Source organism: Mesocricetus auratus, unplaced genomic scaffold, assembly GCF_017639785.1.
Source record: "Mesocricetus auratus isolate SY011 unplaced genomic scaffold, BCM_Maur_2.0 Super-Scaffold_4256, whole genome shotgun sequence".
NCBI classification, from domain to species: Eukaryota; Metazoa; Chordata; class Mammalia; order Rodentia; family Cricetidae; genus Mesocricetus; species Mesocricetus auratus.
Window position 1 is genome coordinate 101,255,885 of NW_024429182.1, and position 19,469 is coordinate 101,275,353.

The window sequence follows — 19,469 nt, forward strand, 5'->3', positions numbered from 1 at the left end:
ATTAAAGGTGTGCGCCACCAACACCCAGTGAGGGTGTATTTTTGAGTGTGTGTGTGTGTGTGTGTGAGAGAGAGAGAGAGAGAGACAGAGAGAGAGAGACAGAGAGAGAGAGAGAGACAGAGAGACAGAGGGAGAACAAAGTATCACTATGTACTCCCAGTCGGCCTGGAACTCACTCTGTAGACCAGACTGGCCTCAAACTCCTGCCTTTGTCTCCCAGGTTCTGGGATCACTGTTTACTACCGTGCTATGTTTCAGATCTGTATTTTGAATCTAGCGAAAGCAGGAAAAGAAAAGATGCCAGAAGATATCTGGAGCTGGTTTTGTGTATGTGACAGCAGAAATAGGAAGTGAGTGCACTGATACCTGGCTTCTCAAAGCCCAGAGGAACCTTTATAGAGATCATAGGTGCAAAACTTTCTGAAGTTCCTTTCACCTTTAACATGCTATGCCTACCACATAAGAGAAAGGGGATTCAAGTCATTAATATTTATATCTGAAGATCCTATGTGTGTGAAACTTTTAGTCAGAAAAGCAGTCTAGGAGCTGGAGAGATGACTCGGCTGGTATAGTAGCTGTAGTTAAGTCCCTTGTCCTATCCTGGGACCACAAGGTAGAGAGAGAACCAACTCCCAAGGACTGTCCTCTGACCTTCACATGCTTGTTGTGGCATGTGAGTTCTCTTCTTCCTCCCAAAAAGCAAAGTTAAAATATTAAAAAAATATAGACATGATTTAATAAATATCATCTTATTTAACTAATATGTAAGATTTTAAAGTTTTAAACACTGTGAATATTAGCTGATAGAATCAGAGGGGGAAAACAGCATAGTTGGCTCAAGAAATTGACCTAATAAATAGCAAAACTTAGAAGAAAAGGAGAAAAAAGGTATAGAAACCAACATTTAGTGAATTGCTTCTACTCAATGTAAATACACTGTCTATACTTTTTCATTTCATACCATAACTGTGAAACAGATATTATCATTTCATTTTATAATCATGAAAAACAAGAAACTAAGAAATCAACAAACTTAACTACCAGGCAGTCAAAAGCCATTAGCTGAACTTTGAAACTCTGAAACCTATTGCCAAAAGGCAAGAGTACAATTTGTTATGCCCTCCTAAGAACAACAAAATGGTTAGTGGTACTGCTGATATTATTATATTATCAAGACCCTAAAGCAGCACTATTGTAGGCATGTAAACAAACATTTGCAAGGACTGGACAAGTCTGAGGAAAGAAAACCAGAACAACTTTGTGGAAATGAACGTGACTTCGGACAGGTACTTGTTCTGAAGCAGCCCAGGGCTCATAGCTCTCGGCTATTTAAGGCATCACTTATCAAAGCTCCCAATGTCAAACATAGGGAAACTGAAGCATAGCGGGTTAAGAGCAAAGGCCTTTTGCCTGGCCTATCTAGCAAGACCTTATTTCAATAAATGAACAAAAGCATAAAGATAGATGGAGTATGGAGGAGTTCTCGGCTCCATCCTAACTTTGTCTTGGTTAAGTTAGTTCACGTCTGGCCTCATATTTGGAGGGGCAATAAAGGGATAACAACAGCATCTACCTCTTTAAGGGTTGAGATGATTACAGGAAATACAAATGTAAGAAGGTAAACAGTATTTTCTGATATATAAGAAGTAGTAACTAAATGGTAAACATCAGTTTTACTGTTTTCCACAGACTGGAAGGGAGTAAACAGGTCTTAGCATCTGCTCACAGGGGCATGGGAATGACATTCAGAATGCACGCAGAACAGGGACCACATCCTTACCATTGGTAGGCTTTCTTAAGTCCTGATCTGTAAAAAGAAAAAAATTGAGACATCAAACATTTATTCCATGTTGTATATATAGGGACCTTTGTAAGGAAGCACACACAGAGAATCCGGTGTCCTCCAATCATATGCCATAGAAATGAGGAGTTGAAGTTTTCTATTAGAGAGGAGACTTTCTATTAATAATAAGGCAATCAATATTAACAGTAAACAATGGGGTATTATAAAATAAAAGGCATAGGCAATAATGCTATAGAATCAAAACAGAACTTGAAGGAATTGGTCTGACATGAGCTTACTATCTGTCAGAGAAGAAAAGCAGAGTCTCTGCTTAGTCAAGGTGCCTGGGAGCACACACAGACAATGCACACTTGGATACAACTTTTATTCCACAACATTTAAAATAACAGTGTAATTCTGTGGTTGCTTTCATAATACTACTGTAATTTAACTCTTGTCAAGAGGAACGTGAGCAACATTTTATGTGCTTCGTGGTTATTACAATTAATCCTAGTCCTTTAAAAACGTATTTAGAACAGTATCTGAAATGACAAGAACAATCGAAGTTCTAATTTTCTGAAGTGTAGAAAACATGAGCTACAGCTACAGATGGATCCACGAAACAGAGGAATGTGCATCTACTTCACTGGGAAAGAAAAATGTGGATAGTGTACGATATTAGGTAAGGTTTCCTGAAGGAAGCAGGGCCTGAGGGAAATAGACCAATTAATCTATCAACAGATCCAGTTTCTCGCCATGTGTGATTTTTACTGTGCTTAAAAAATTTGTAGAGAAACTTCAAATTCTTTTATCTAAAGATTCTGACTTTTAATTCGACAACTTTCCCAGGACTATCTAACAGTGAGTGGCGGCAAGGAGGTGGTAGTCTAGTCAAGAAAGGAGATCTTTCACAGCTCTTACTTCCCTTCTTTTGGAGCTTAATCTAATGGAGCAGCTAGGAAGAGTGGGATTGCAACACCAAGTTACTCAGGAGATTTAGACTGGGATCTTGGAAAAGTGTCAACTTTCAAGTATGCCTCCATTAGGAAAAGGTGGCCTTAAAAATGGCTAATTTAATAGGATGTTTTCTAAATGTTTTTTTCAAGTGTGACAAAACCCAGTACTTTTGGAGAGAAGGATTAATACAGACAAGGAGAAAAAAATTAATGTCTGATACAGCAAAAGTGGAAACCACAGAAAACAGACTTATAACCATGGTCAGTTTAGGAAGTCATTGTGGTTTTCGCTCAGATCATGCGTATGGGAGTGATAGTTCAATTAGAAATAGGATTCCTTACTCTCTATCTCCAAAATATTTTTATGCAACATATGGATTCATTTTACAGATCTCAAAAAGTAAATTGAAACAAAGTTATTCAAATAGCTAAATGAGGACTCGTGCATATGAGAGAATTCAAGGCAAAGGGAATCTACTTATAAATGCTAGCTTAGCATTTTTCTCTCTTTATTCTTTTCTTAGTCTGTCTTTATAACCCAGTGGGATCATGACATTCATAAAACAGAGTACATAAAAAGTACACAAGTAAGAGAAAACTGAAGGAGAAGCTTTGAAGGACTTGGAAATTTCTCTTGTTTTTTTAAATTTTAAGATAAGATCTTAAATTTTACACAATTGTGTCTGACCTGGGCCACATTACGGAGACCAGGATGGCCTAGAAACTTAAGAATAATCCTGCTTCTGCCTCTGAGTGCTGGGCCTATAGGCATGTGCCATCATGTTTGCTTGTCTTTTTTTTTCTTGCCTTGACCTCTTTCTGAGACTATAAGCATGCACTCCTATACCTGCCAACAGATCAGTCTTCAAGAAAGAGATGCTTATAGTTGTGAGGGAAACACTCCCCAGGATCACATGGAGCCTGAGCGCCAGGCTTGTCAGGTGTGAGGAGTTTTTGTTACTGTGTTTTTGTTACTGTGCAGGGACTGCCTTTGAGGAACACCTTCCCCAGTTACTTCAGTGTTTCTTTTAGGTCTGACCAATACCTGGATAGTTGCTGTTCTAGGACATGGTACCGTTCCTCCCTGAGGCTTCCTCCAAAGAGCTCCCCAACTCCAGGAACCAGAAGATCAACAGCAGCGACCTAAAGAAGGAACCAACCAACCATGAATAGCACTATTTTGCCTTGTGACTCCAACCACATTTGGATTTTCAAGCAAATGGAACATTTTCTTGAAACAGTTTTAAAATTGACAGTTCAACTGTTTATTAGAATCTTATTTTGGGGCTACGTCTTAAACCAGCTAGAGCAGAAGTTCTTCATATCCTGCACATCAGATATTTACATTATGACTCATAACAGTAGCAAAATTATAGTTACAAAATAGCAACAAAATAATCTTATGATGGGGGGGTCACTGCAACATGAGGAACTGTATTAAAAGGTTGCAGCATTTAGGAAGGTTGAAAACCACTGAGCTAGAGCTACAAGTTTTGAAAGTTCCCTTTGGAAAATATCTGTATCTTTTAATTATGTGGCTAAAAGCATATTCTCTTCTTGTTTATAAGCTTCATTGTGACTACTCTGAACAACAAATGAATGGCACAGGAACCCTCAGTGCTTCTCTACGTTAGTCTTTTTCTTAGAAATTTATCAAGTCCCTGGCAAAATTCAGCCCATAACCTTGAGTTTTTGAACATCCTCTGTATTAACAATCATTTCTACTTTAAACAGAAAAAAAGGTTCTAGAAACAGAATACAGGACCAGACTACACAGCATTGGTGTAGGTCTGGTGGTTCCAGGGAGTAATAAGGTAACAGAAACCAGAGCTAAACATCTCATCAAAAATTTGCCAGTTACAGAGAAAAATGTCTTAATTCAAAGATGACCAAGTTTGAGCCATTTTAGTATGAATGTCCACCGTGTCTCTCTGCAGCCTTGACATTTGAATAATGGAAGGACTTCGGTTCTGCCCTTTCATTCCCCAGCTAAGGGGATACCAGAGGCAACAGAACATTCTTTTGCACATCTCCGTAACTCTCCTAGCTTAAACAAAACCTGTTTCATTCTGCACATCTTCTAGGCCCAGAATGCTTCCTAGCCATCTTCCTCCACTGGGTATGAGTTTTGATTCTGCTTAAGTCACACAGCTGCAGCAGCAAGCTGACTAGAAATAGTTCATGTTGGTATTCAAGCTGAGCGAACCCTGGTTTCTATTTATGATGTTCCCTTCTGACTCTGACTTTGTGATTCCAATCAATGTACTCAAAATAAAACTTAGATTTTCAATTAAAAAAATAGGTTAAACAGGACCAAAGCCTTTGATATATGACTTTCTTCTGCTACCTGACCTTCTGCCCCTAGAAAGAAGGTAAAATGAAGGAATATCTTCTGATGTCACAATCAGGGAATGCAGATGGCCAACGGTAGCAACACTGAAATTGACTTGTAGTCTTATAAATACTGAGTCAATCTCATTACTTGTGTTCACTAAACAGGCAAAACGTTATAACTTACAAACATACTAATGGTTTCTCACCTTGTCTCAAAATATGTTTCCATTCCCTCAGGGTCAAGGTAATTACCACACTTCTCTTTTCCTTAGGGAGTTCTAAATTCCAAGTTAGCCAGCAGAAATCAGTTGGGAGCTACATAAACCTACTGAGTTCTTCCTCTTGGAGAAAAGAAAACATTTCTGTAAACACCACCTTTAGAATTAAAAGTCGGACTTGTGGGAATCACCTGGGACTCTACCTTCCCATTCAGTTCAAAGACCATCAATAGTTCTTTAGAATAGTGTGTGTGCCTACGTGCATATGTGTGTGTGTGCCTACGTGCATGCATGCATGTACATGTGTGGAGGTCAGAGAATAACTAGCAGGAGTTTGTTCTTCCTTACACTCAGGCTGTCAGGCTTGGTGGCAAGTACCTTTATCCATGGAGCCTGTAGAGGTACCACCTGCAGAGTTTAGTTTGCAGAGATAACTAAGCAATTTTATAAATGTTAGTTCTGACTTTCACAAACCATTTGCAGTGATAAAAGAACAACATCCCCTTTGAAGTGAACTTACTTCTTAAAATATAACATAAATATATTAAAGTATACAAATAAACAGTGTATAGCTCTATTAGTTTCCATAAAATGAGCACACAATTGTCACCAATCCAGATCAATAAAGAGAACAGGATTAACATGCCAATAAGTCCTTCTTGTGCCCTCTTTTGGTTATTACACCTACAAAGAATTATGTTTTTCTTGACTATCATCATACAGGCTCAAGTTGCTATTTTTGAACTCCCTATAAACAGCACCACATAGCACAGAGATCTGGGGGTTAGCTCCTTTCACTGATATATGTCTTTGTGAGACCCATCATGCTGACATCACTCTATCTGCTGGTCTCATGAACAGGCTATCATGATGAGTTTCATTAGTCTCAGCCAAAAAGATTCATCAACTATCTCTTGATTGAAGTTTTATTCTCATTGTTATACCCCATTATATAATATCCAGTAGAGCTATGAGAGTTGAGTATGATTTGTGTCTCCCAAGGGTCTGAATGAAAATTTGATGCACAGATGTTACTGGAAGGAGGTGAACGAACACCCAATAGAGGGTCACTAGAAACATAAGGCACTTCTCCAGTGACTCCTATGATAGTTTTCCTGAAACTGCTGAGAGGACTGTGGAGGAACAGTAGCAGGCCAGGTCCTGAGGTTGTGGAGAACAGGGGCTCAATCAGGAACTGAGGGGCATTTGTGCTATATTCTGGCAAAGAATATGACTGCATTCTGCCTGTGTCCTGAGAGCCTGGGTGGAGCTTAATTTCAAAGTAATGGACTAATTTCTTTGGTGGAGGACATTCCAAGACAACACAGCATTCAGACTGTGGTACAGCAACTGCTCACTGGTCTTATTCAAATCTACAGTGATAAAAAGCACAAAATGGAATATAAACATGAAAAATGTGACGTCTGGTGAGGAAAGGTGAATGAGTAAGTTTAAAGCTGCGGACAGAGGCAGTAAGACTCCAAATTCTGCAATTGCTCAAAGGCAAGCCCCCTCTGCTTCCTTGCTAGGGAAGTAATGTGTCCAGCCGCCTCCCACTCCTGCTGTTATACCTCCCTCACCATGATGCAATGCGTCCTCTCAAATTATAAGCCAAAACAAACCCTTTCTTCTTTAAGTTGCCTTTTGTCAAGCATGTTTGTCACAGCCATGAGAAAAATAACTAATGAATTTTTAAGTCCTGCAAAATGGGTTTAGTTATTTAAATAAGATGATTAAGTAAGTTCTTGATTCTGAACTACTTCTCTTGATTTTTTTTTTTTATAATAGTGCAGTTTCCTTTACAATCTCTTCACCTTAAGGCTTAGAAGGCATCTGTATTCTCTTTTATAGCTATTACTTTAACTCAACTCATCCTTTCTAAGGAAATGGAGAGAAAAGGAACAGCAATACAGGTTTAGAAATCTATCATCTCTCTCTCTCTCTCTCTCTCTCTCTCTCTCTCTCATATATATATATATATATATATATATATATATATATATATATATATATATATATATTCCCCATTCCTACAATTCAAAGTATACATTTCATTATAAAGAACCTGAGAGCAATCTGAGACAGGCTGCAGTGTATACTTTTATTTGACACAAAATGCCAGAACGATCATTAGTCCCCACTAAGTAAAATTAGCAGTCCCTTCACTATTTCTGCTGGTTCAAAGATCAAGGTATTTTGACATAGGCCAGTTCATTAGGCCAGGGAAATTCACTAGGTATCCTTTTGTTTGCCTGTCCAGGTGACTTCATAGTATATACTTTACTGGATGTCCACTGATGTTTAACTTTTTCTGATGTAATACTTATACTGATGTATATATCACTGACACATTTTTGAGAATCCTAACACTACCTGGTGGTCTTGGCCTATCTCATTTAGAACTGCTCGGTAGTTAGTTTTCCCTATCAAATTTGGAAGTAATGAACGAATATTCTCTAAGAAGCCACTCACATAGCTGAGTATTTTCTACTTGCATTTAGGGTATTTATCAATGACCTAAACCCAAAGGCACATATTTTCCATGTTCCCTTAGATTCATTATAATAGCCCTTCAAATGACAAAATTATGCTTTGTAAATTTTATGTAATTTTTCCATTTGCCAATAAAGAAAAACAGGTAGCATGAAGTCAGAGACTCTTAAGAGACGCACCTTGGAGGTTATCGACCCCGACACTCAGGCCTGCAGAGCCTTATATAAGGTCACACAGATACATTGTAAGAGTGCTAGATTTCAAACCTACAGCTCTCAATTCAGTGTACTTTTCATTATGTCAGGCTGCATATAATCATTATCTTGGAGTAGGTGGCAGGAAAAAAGAAAGAAAACAATTACCGTAGAAACACTATTGTTTAATTTATCACTGTAAGCCCAATTAAATATAGGTTAAATATTTCTCTATTTTTATCTTTCACTTGCTTAGAGAAAACACCAGTGGAGCACCTCTATTTTGCTAGGCTTTTTTTGGGAGGTGGGGATATTGAGATAAAGTTTCACTCTGTAGATTAGGCTAGTTTGTAACTCACTATGTGGTCTAGGCTAGCTTCCAACGCAGGGCAACCCTCCTACTGCATGAGTGAGCCACTGTACCTGTCTTTATATCTGCTTTACTTTTTAAGATTTCACTGATCTTGTTCTAGCTTGCTTTCTGTTGCTGTGACAAATACTATGATGAAAAACAACTTGGAGAGGAAAGGGTTTATTTTATCTTCTGTTTGGGGGCCATGAAGGAAACTGCTCACTGGCTTGCCCTCTAGCTTCTGTTCAGCCGGCTTTCTTTTTCTTTGTTGTTTTTCTTTTTTTTTCCTCTTTGTGATAGGGTTTCACTAAGTAGCTGTGTCCAGCTTGGAATTTGCTATGCAGACCAGGCTGGCTTTGAACTCACAGAGAGATCTGCTTCCCTTTGCCTCCTATTTTAGCTTTCTTTTTAAAGTTATTTATTTTTATGTGTATGGGTATTTTGCCTGCATGTGTGTCTGTGTACCACGTATGTACCTGGTGCATGTGGAGGGCAGAAAAGGGCACCAGAGTCCCTGGGACTGGAGTTACAGACATGAGTTGCCATGTGGGTGCTGGAAATTGAACACGGGTTTTCTAAAAGAGCAGCTAGTGCTCTCAACCACTCAGCCATCTCTCCATCCCAGCAAGCTTTCTTAAACAGCCTAAGTTCTCTTGCTTAGAGATGGTACTATACAGTGGACTTGGCTTGCCTATATCAATTACCTGTCAAGAAATGCCCCAAAGACATTCCTAAGGGCCAATGTGATGGAAGCAATCCCCTGAGAGAGACATTCCCCAGTTAACCGTGGGCTGTCAAGTTGTCATTTAAAGCTAAACTCCTGCAAACCTACCCCAAACCTGTAATTGGAGTCTCAGTGAAATACAGTACTTATTCATGCCCCAAGGTTTTTGGATTCACTACTGAAGCTTGTGTGTGTGTGTGTGTGTGTGTGTGTGTGTGTGTGTGTAGAAATAGGCACTTTTTATAGACTGGGGGGAGGGGGTGACCGACCTAGGTTGCTAATATAAATGCCACTATTTATGGCTAATGTTAATACCTTTTCTTTTTCCTTTCCCTGGTTTTTCGAGACAGGGTTTCTCTGTGTAGCTCTGGCTGTCCTGGTACTCACTATGTAGACCAGGCTGGCCTTGAACTCATAGAGATCTGCCTGTTTCTGCCTCTCAAGTGCTGGGATTAAAGTCATGCACCACCAACACCTGACTAATGTAAATACCTTTTATTTATTTTTATTTTATGTGCGTTGGTGTTTTGCTATGGGTGTTGGGTCCCCTGGAACTGGAGTCACACATAACTGTGAGCTACCAAGTGGGTGCTGGGAACTGAACCTAGGTCCTCTAGAATAGCAGTCAGTACTCTCAACCGCTGGCTGAGCCATCTCTCCAGCCCCATAATGTAAATATCTTAGTTACTGATGTTCAAATAATATGGTAAGAAGTACTATATGCTACAGTACTTTAAAAATATGCAAGTGCACTAAAGTCTCATTACAGTGCACATATGGTCTGAGGCATCATCAAAGAGTCTGAAGGCCTCCTAGAATTTACAAAGGCGAGAAGGAACTATGAGAGCAGATTGTCTCTTCAGGATTCAGGTTACAGCATATCAACTCATATACACAAATACTGAACATTACAGAATCTTTTCATAATAAAGTTATCACAAGTTACAATGGATGAGAGGCAATGTCATATTTATTAACTTCCTACTACTCCAAAAGTGCTTCACACTCTTCATATGCTACAAATTCTCAGATCCACAGAGTGGACCTCAGTCCCACTCAGAACCCTGTTGTAGAATATTACTTTAACTATGTAAAGGTGCGTTATGTTTGTTCATGCTGCATTTGTTTAATTATGTAAAGATGTGCTGCTATTTCACCTTGCCTACCTAAGGCACTTGATTGGTCTAATAAAAAGCTGAATGGCCAATAGCTAGGCAGTAGAGAGATAGGCAGAGTTGGTGGGCAGAGAGAATAAGTAGAAAGAGAGAGGAGAGACGAGAAAGAGGGAGAAAAAGAGGGAGATGCCTGGGGCCAGTCAGTTAGACAAGAGTTCGACATACAGAATGAAAGAAAGGTAAAAAAAAAAGCCCTTATAATTTAAGGTATAAGAGCTAGTGGGAGAAGCATAAGCTAAGACTGAGCATCCATAACTAATAATAGGTCTCCGTTTCATGATTTGGGGGTTGGTAGTCTGAGAAAGCCTGCTACAGAACCCTGACTAAAACTTTTTGAAAGACCTAAACTAGAACTGCCCAGATAGGTCAGTTCCTAACTCCAAGAACCAAGAGTGATCATAAGCATTCATTGTTTTAATTAAAATTCAAGGAGATTCAGTGGCTCGCCCAAGATTACTTTTATTCCTTCTGTTTGTCTTGTTGAGACAGCATTTCACTATGTAGCTCTGGCTGTTCTGGAACTCATTAAGTAGACAGTGCTGGCCTTGAAAGTATGTACTACCATACTAGGCTCTATCAGATAATGTATAACATACAGATCTGTAATGTGAACCCAAGAGTATATAACTTTGGGTCATTATACTTTCCTTTATATCACCACAGTGAGAGAAAGATTTCAGAGATACTCAGGTGTGGAGTTTCCATAATTACAAGGAGAGACAATATTAAAAGAAGATCATGGCTAGACATGGTGACATACTCCTTTAATCCCAGAACTTGGGAGGCGGGTGGATCTCTTTGAGTTCTCGTTGAGCTTCGGGACGGAAGGAAGGAAGGAAGGAAGGAAGGAAGGAAGGAAGGAAGGAAGGAAAAGAATATATCAAATATGATTGAGATGGGAAAAGATAAGTCATTTGACAAGCCTTTAAGATCTTTAAATAGTAGTCACTGAGGCAATAAGAGATGAATTCTGGGCAGATGGGATGGTTCAGGGGATAAAGGTGCTCACCGTTAAGGCTGATGGCTGGGGCTGGATCTCTGAGCTCCTCACAGCAGGAGAGAACCTACTCTTTTTTTTTTTTTTTTTTGGTTTTTTCGGGACAGGGTTTCTCTGTGGCTTTGGAGGCTGTCCTGGAACTAGCTCTTGTAGACCAGGCTGGCCTTGAACTCACAGAGATCTGCCTGCCTCTGCCTTCTGAGCGCTGGGATTAAATGTGTGTGCTGCCAACGGCCCGCTTGAGTAGAGTTCTTTAAACTGAATTTCTGAGTTATTTGAGAAGAAATGATAGGTTATTAGAACATAGGAAATCACCTGGCAAGGAAAGAAGATGCAAGGTTTAGATTTAAGGAATTCTAACATCTGACAAACCGGGAGAAAAACAATCTGCACAGAAGACTAATTAGAGTAACCAGTGGAAAAAAGAGAGGAAGTGAGAAGACAGGATGCCACAAAGTCAAGGGATAAGAGGTTTTAAGAATAAGAAGTTGACGGTGCTGGATCCCGCACACAGGTCAAATCAAAAAGACTTCTTAGAGTCCATGGGCTTAATGTCATGGAGATCGCCACTGAACCACACAGGAGCTACTGCAGCAGATGACAGAAGAAGAAACCATGTCAGAGGTAATGATCAAGCAGCAGAAAATGTGGTTGATCTGAAAAGTGAAAGCAAATAAAGTGCAATCTTAAGGAAGAGTATAGACTGAGAAAGTTACATTCAGACTACAAAAATTAAACATATTTGATGTGCATTGGTATGAATGTGCCAGATCCTGTGGAACCACAGTTACAGACAGTTTAAAACTGTCATGTGGGTGCTGGGATTTGAACCTGGATCCTCTGGAAGAGCAGTCAGTGCTCTTAACCACTGAGTCATCTCTCCAGCTCTGCTATAAAGTTTTACCAATACTTTACATGCTATACAGATCCTAGTAAGGTGGCTCAATACTGTAGGGTAACCCAAGTAAATCTTTACACAGAAGGAAAGGCTCAAGCAGAGGATTTACGGCAGTACAGGGAAAAATACTAATTTAGGGGCGTGACATGGAAGAATATACAGCACAACTGTGGGTAGGGATGGCATAATGTTTTTCATTTGTAAATAGAGAAAACAAATTTCTTGGTAATATTGTTGTAGGATTTCAGACAAGAAGGGGAAATGTGATTAATATTGTCTTACAACACTATAAGAGAAAATAGGGAACTTTCAAACAAATATCCATATGTTCCTAAAATGGGAGTGTTTTGTTTACTGGTAGGCTATAACCTTAATCTTCTACATGTGATAAGATATGGGATAGCAGCTGGGTGGTAGTGGCACACACCTTTCATTCCAGCACTCAGGAGGCAGAGGTAGGCGAATCTCTTTGAGTTCGAGACCAGCCTGGTCTATAAGAGATAATTCCAGGACAGCCTCCAAAGCCACAGAGAAACCCTGTCTCGAAAAACAAAAACAAAACAAAAAAAGATATTGGATAGCAAAATTTAGATTTTTGACCTATTTTGAGATAAATGTGTCTCATAGACTTATAATTAATGATATTGCATATATAGTGATTCAGTAAGTATATAAATCAAAAGTATATTTTTATATTGTAGCTCATCTTGCAAGTAGAAAGAGAATAAGAGAAAGTACATTAGAGGAGTAAAACCAATTTGAAACAGAGTGAAAAAACATGGGAGGGTAGAGGGGCCTGAAGAGATCAGAGAACCGATATAGGCAGATGGAGAAGACAGATGAGGCCTGAGAGAGGCAATGTGCTAAGACCTCCTCAATCCCTCCATTGCCTCTCTTCACTGTTTCTATATATAGTGCAGACAAAAGAACTCTAAGCTGACTGTTCTTCTGCCTTATCACGCCAGTGACATTATCTGTGGCCCAGCAAGCTTTCTCTCCCAGGAGTCTTCTAATCAATACTGAACTTGACATCGACCTGGTGTTGTTATTTAGTGTTCTAGGCCACTCCTGAACTCAGTCAAACAAAAGCAAAAGCAAAATGAACCCCACTTACATTTGGTTCTGCTAAACTAAGAACCCCCTGTGAGAAGAATGAGAAGTATGTTTATAGAACACTGAGCTCTGTGGGAAGACTGATAGATGTAATTTAAGAAAATATTCTTAACGTTAATGAAATGAAATAAGGTGTGTGTGGGGGCAGGTTTAGATGATGAGTCACACTTATTTAATATTCTTCTTACTGTGTGCTGAGGAGCATCTTCATTATCTCGCATGTAGAAAGGCTTGAGTGCTAACGGGTAGTTAATGACAAAGACTGGGATGTTGCCACAGTGTTTCACCAGGTACTTCTCATGTTCCGTCTGTAGATCAACACCCCACTGTAATGAGAAACAAGGAGATAGGATAAAACACACACATAAAAACAAGCTGTACTAGTTCCAAGGGCTTTCTCTCCTTGGGGCTCAATGATGTGTGCAGCTGTCTGCCAAGGTTACACAGCTGACTAAACTAAAGGAAAATACTTGCTAATAACAGCGGCCAAATGCCTGGAAAGATGAAAGCTGAAATCACTAGATAAACACTATTGTTTCTGCGCCCCATCTCAGGGAATAGCATTCAGCCAGTGCAGCACAGGCAGGAAAACAAAATACTTTCCAAAGAGATAAAGCAGATGCAGAATTATAGTTTTTATTAATATTGCCCAGCGTTTCTCCCCTAGTTACCATTCCTAAATCTTAGGAAATTAAATGATGGGTGATAGTACTTCTAATACTGAGCCTATCTTTAGCGAGATGGCTTTTCTCAGTGAATTTCTATTTTAATAAAAGAGTCAACTCATATGAGATGTTCTTTGATGAATATGTAATAATACTATTCAGTTTATTTATTTAGTAAATAATACTGTGACTATTAAATTCCAGGTGGCATATTAAGTGTTGGATGTGGTAGCAAAACGAAACAAAACAAAAGGGTATCATTCCTGATTTCATAAAGCTTGGTAGGAAATATCAAAAAAGAAATTACACAACTAATTATTATAAAACCAACAAGTGCTGGCTGATGGTGCACACCTGTAACACCAACATCTATAATCCCAATAGCTGGGAGACAGAGGCAAGAACAGCAGTTCAAGGTCATCCTCACTACACAGAAGACTGTGGCAAGCTGGACTGCATAAGATCCTTTCTCAAGAACTAAAGCAACAACATCAAAGAGGCTCAAGCTACTGTTATAATTTATAAGTGCATCTAACAACTGGAGATGGGACTGGCATGAAGGACTGTCCAAACACATCGTATTACTTTACTATTGTCATGTTTCCCAGTATCCTCCAGCCCACAAACACTTTAAACAAGAAGTTTAAACAAGGCGCTTAATTAGGGAAAACTATTTCAGATTTATTTTCTAAAGAGTAATTTCCCCTACTTAAATATAGATTGGCTTACATGTAACAGTTATACATAAGCAAAAATTACAAAATTGTCCTTGATTTTATAATGATAAGTAAGAAACATTAAAATTCTCCAATCAAGGACATTTATTTGTATTATTGGGCTTTTAGTATGATTTTATTCTCAGTCTTTAATTCTACGATGTTTGATTAGCCACAGAAAGCACAGGGGTCTCTTCAGCCACAGACTGCCAAGGGGTACAGGTCTGCACCAAGTAAGCATACAAATGACTTAACTGGAAGATAATGCTGAATGAACATGTCACTAATTGGAGAAAGGAGATATCATCATACAACTAGTATTTTCCCCTGCCCTGTCTTCATTTGGTATCAATCAAAACATCTATTGGCAATTTAATTTTTAAAAAAGTATCATAAACCAGTTACATTATGCGTAATAAAGGAATGTGGATGGAGAAAAATCAAAGTATAAGAAAACATCACTCATTTGGGCAGCACACACCTTTTTCCAGCACTTGGAAGGCAAAGACAGGCAAATCTATGAGTTAAAGGCCAGTCTAAGAGGTTAGCCACACTCCAGAAAACACATGGAAGATTTATCCCAGACCAGCAAATCAAAATAGGATTCTCTGTCTCTCTCTGTCTCTCTCTCTCTGTCTCTCTCTCTCTCTCTCCCTCCCTCTCTCCTTCCCTCTTTCGCCTTATAAATAAATAAATAAAACCACCTCAACAACACAACAAATACTACTCTCAACATTAATGGTCTCAATTCCCCAATAAAAAGATGCAGATTAAGAGAGTGGATGTGAAAACAGGATCCATCTTCTGCTACATCCAAGGAACATACATTGACATCAAGGATAGGTTTCACCTCAGGGTAAAAGGATGTGAAAAGATATTCCAAGCAAATTACCTAAAAAGCAAGCTGGTTTAACCATTTTAACATCTGACAAAATAGACTTCAAACCAAAACCAGAAGAAATAGGGAAGGATACTACATACTCATCAAAGGAAAAATTCAAGAAGACATTGCAATTCTTAACATTGATGCACCAAAGACAAGGGCACCCAAGTTTGTAAAACAAACACTGCTATAGTTTAAATTACATACTGACCCTCCACACTGATACTGGGAAATTTCAGTACCCCACTCTTGCCAAAAGACAAGCCATCTAGACAAAAACTAAACAGAGAAATGCCAGAACTGACACTATACAAATAGATTTAACAGATATCTACAGAACATTTCACTCAAACACAAAAGAATGTATCTTCTTCTCTGCACCTCATGGAACTTTGGCCACGCACACAAGACACAAAGCAAGTTTCAACAGATACAAGAAAATTGAAATAACACTCTCCATCCTAATCTAACCAACATGGATTAAAGACAGTACCAACAGAAACAGAAAAAAAACAGAAAGCTTACAAACTCATGGAAACTGAACAAGAAAGAAATGGAAAACTTTCTAGAACTGAATGAAAATGAATACATGGGACACAATGAAGTCTATGCTAAGAGGCAAGCAAGTTCATAGCACTAATAGCCTACATAAAAAATTGGAGAGAGTAAGGCACTGATCTACAAGTGTAGCAAAATGTCATTAGAAGTCATTTTGTTTTATTTTACTCTTTTTTTTTTTTTTGGTTTTATGAGACAGGGTTTCTCTGTATTGTTTTGGCGGCTGTCGGTCCAGCCCGGCCTCGAACTCACAGAGATCTGCCTGCCTCTGCCTCCCGAGTGCTGGGATTAAAGGTGTGCGCCACCACCGCCCGGCTTTATTTTACTCTTAAAGACCAGTAATATTTGGTTTTACTCTAGGTCTCTGGGCTGTCTAGGCTCAACATTGTCTAAGCAATGTTGGGCATGGGTTCCATCTCTTAGAGTCAAATCTCATAGCAGTAACTTAATCTCAGAGATCTCATAGGAATAACTTATCAGTGCATCTGAAAAATCTAGAACAAAAAGAAGAAATCAGACGTAAAAGACATAGACATCAAGAAATAATCAGCCAGACAGTGATGGCGTACACCTTTAATCCCAGCAATTGAAAGGCAGAGGCAGGCAGATTTCTGTGAGTTCAAGGCCAGCTTGGTCTACAGAATGAGTTCCAGGATGCCCATGCCTACACAGAGAAAGTCTGTTTCAAAAACAAAAAACAAAAATCAAACTTGGGGTTAAAATCAACGAAATAGAAACAAACAAATAAAAACAATAAATACAAAGAATCAATGAAACAAAGAGTTGGCTCTTTGAGAAAATCAGTAAAACTGACAAACCCTTAACTAAATTAACTAAAAGGCAGAGAGAGAATATCCAAATTAACAAAATTAGAAATGAAAAGAATTCAGAGAATCACAGGGATACACTTAAAAAAAACCTGACTCTACCAAACTGGAGAATCTAAAAGAAATGGATAATTTTCTTGATATATATCACTTAGCAAAGTTAAATAAAGATCAGAAAAGCAATTTAAAAATTCTTAGAACTCCTAGTGAAATAGAAGCAGTCATTAAAACTGAAAAAAGCCCAGGGCCAGATGGTTTTAGTGCAGAATCCTACCAGACTTTCGAAGAAAAGTTAATGCTACTAGTCCTCAAATTATTCCAAAAAAAAAAAAAAAAAAAAAAAAAAAAAAAACCAGAAACAGAATTTTGTGAGTTCCAGGACAGCTTGGCCTACCAGGGCAACATAATGAGAAACGACTTAAAATTATTTTTAACCACATCTAACAAAAACTTAAAAAGCCTATGTACAGATCCACAAATACTTACATTACTAATAAAAGAAATAGTTATTTAATGAAGCTAAAGACAACAGGGAAACACACACACACACACACACACACACACACACACACACACACACACACCCCATATACTACCTTGGGTGTAAAGGAGAAGTTCTGGGATGCTTGCTTTAAGATTTCAACTGCCTCTGTATAAGAAATGCTGGGAGCAAACAAAGCAAAAGTGGAGAAAGGTTAGCACAGTGGAATTACTCTACACTAGGCCATTTTAAACTAGAAAAAAAGTGAGGTCATACATGAGTACTGAGTAATAAGGAATTTAGGCTGATCTAATCCTATGAAAATGTGGCCTGCATGAAGAGAAATGGCTGCTCAACAACTCCATTCTTGCCCAGCATGCAATGTGCACAAAAATCACATCAGAAAGCAGTTTCTCAATATTCGTGCTATGCCAATACTCTACTAATAGGTATGGAATCCTGAGGCCAAAAGAACCAAAGACTTTTATAAAAGTTGTCACTTACTCATTATTTATTCACTGAGCAAACATATATGTCACAGCTCCTAGAGTTAAGCATTATTCTAGGTACTGGAGACACTACAAACAACAATAAAGCCCCTGCCTTCTTGGAGCCAAGATGTGTGTGTGTGGGTGAGGGCACAATTAAACAATTAGTAACAGTGCCAGGTAGCCATTATGAAGAAAAAAATACAGTAGGGAGGTGTCTGGGGTACCATTTTAGACAACATGTTTAGGAAAGGCCCACTGAGTTGATGACATTTGAAGAGAAACCTGGATCAGAAAATGAACCATATTAATAACTGGGAAGAATATACTAGACAAAATGAACACTAAGTACAGGACCTTCAGTGAGGAACAGTTTGTCCCACTGCAGGGACAAAAAGGTCAGTGTGACTGGAGCATACTGAACAAGGGGACAAATCCTAGGAAAGCAGAAGGAATGGCAGTCAGATCACAAGCATGCTTCAGACCTCGGCGGAAGTCTTGGTAATGTATTCTAAGCTTTCCAAGACTGTTGAGTAAAACTGGCATTGGTTTTCTTAGTAAGGAACTCTCATGCCTATGAGAAAAACCACTGTGTGTGTATCACACCAGGAGGCTGAGGATTGCTGAGCTCAGGAGTTCAAGGCTAGCCTGAGCTAAAAAGGGAGAGGAAGATGGTAAGAGAGGAGGAAGGGAAAGAAGGAAAGAAGGAAGAAAGGGAGAGAGGGTAGGAGGGAAGGAAAAAAGAAGAGCACATATATCTCCCACCTTGTTCCACAGTTGCTTTACTCTCACATTTTTAAATTTTTATTTTATGTTGTATTTATGAGTACCTGTGTGTATGTATTTATATCACATGTGTGACTGGTACCCATTAAGGCTACGAGGTGTTGGATCATCTGGAACTAGAGTTAAGAAAGTTTTGAGAACCACCATGTGGGTGTGAGATTTGAATCTGAGTCCTTTGCAAGAACAGCAACTGTTATTGAGAAATCTTACCAGCACTTCCTCTCAAATATTATATTCACTGTTACCACTTTCTTGTGTGCCCTTTTAGAAGATTATAGATGTGAAGATTTGTAACACCTACTTTAGTAAATATCAGAGCATATGTCATATACACTTTTATTTTACTTAACATTGTATGTTATAGATCTTTGCATTGTGATGAAGAACCTGTTTCATTATACAAGGTCTCATGTAGCCCTGGCTAGCTTCAAATACACTATGTAGCCAAGGGAGACCTGAATTCCTGATCTTCCTGTCTCTATTTCCAGAGCACTGGGATTACAAGCATGTGTCGCCACATAAAGTTGTATGTGCTGCTGAGGGCTCAACATGATAGACAATCTTCATGCAGGAGAGAGAAGCTCTCCACTAACCAAGCTACAGCCACAGTCCAAGAACTTCGTGTTTTTACTTAAAATGTAATATTCAAATTATGTATGTATGCATATTTACTTTAGTTACCCATTAATGGTATTTCAGATGGTTCTAATCTTTTGCTACACATACCTATCTAATACAACTGAAAATAATTTTACACACTGAGTTTGCACATAAGAAAATAGGATTACTGGATTAAAACTAGCAATTTTTAATGTATTCTGAAGTATA

At 38.7% G+C, this 19,469-nt stretch overlaps 1 protein-coding gene across 1 annotated transcript in view; it reads right to left on the reverse strand.

Moving 5' to 3' along the window:
- Nars2 (asparaginyl-tRNA synthetase 2, mitochondrial) overlaps positions 1–19,469 on the reverse strand; it is an 86,575-nt gene that overhangs the window by 2,962 nt on the left and 64,144 nt on the right. Inside the window, exons 10-13 of the mRNA XM_040728351.1 lie at positions 17,483–17,549; positions 13,426–13,563; positions 3,785–3,882; positions 1,781–1,807 (exon numbers count right to left, since the gene is read on the reverse strand). Coding sequence (XP_040584285.1) covers positions 1,781–1,807; positions 3,785–3,882; positions 13,426–13,563; positions 17,483–17,549 — 330 coding nt within the window. The remainder of the gene's footprint in view (positions 1–1,780; positions 1,808–3,784; positions 3,883–13,425; positions 13,564–17,482; positions 17,550–19,469) is intronic.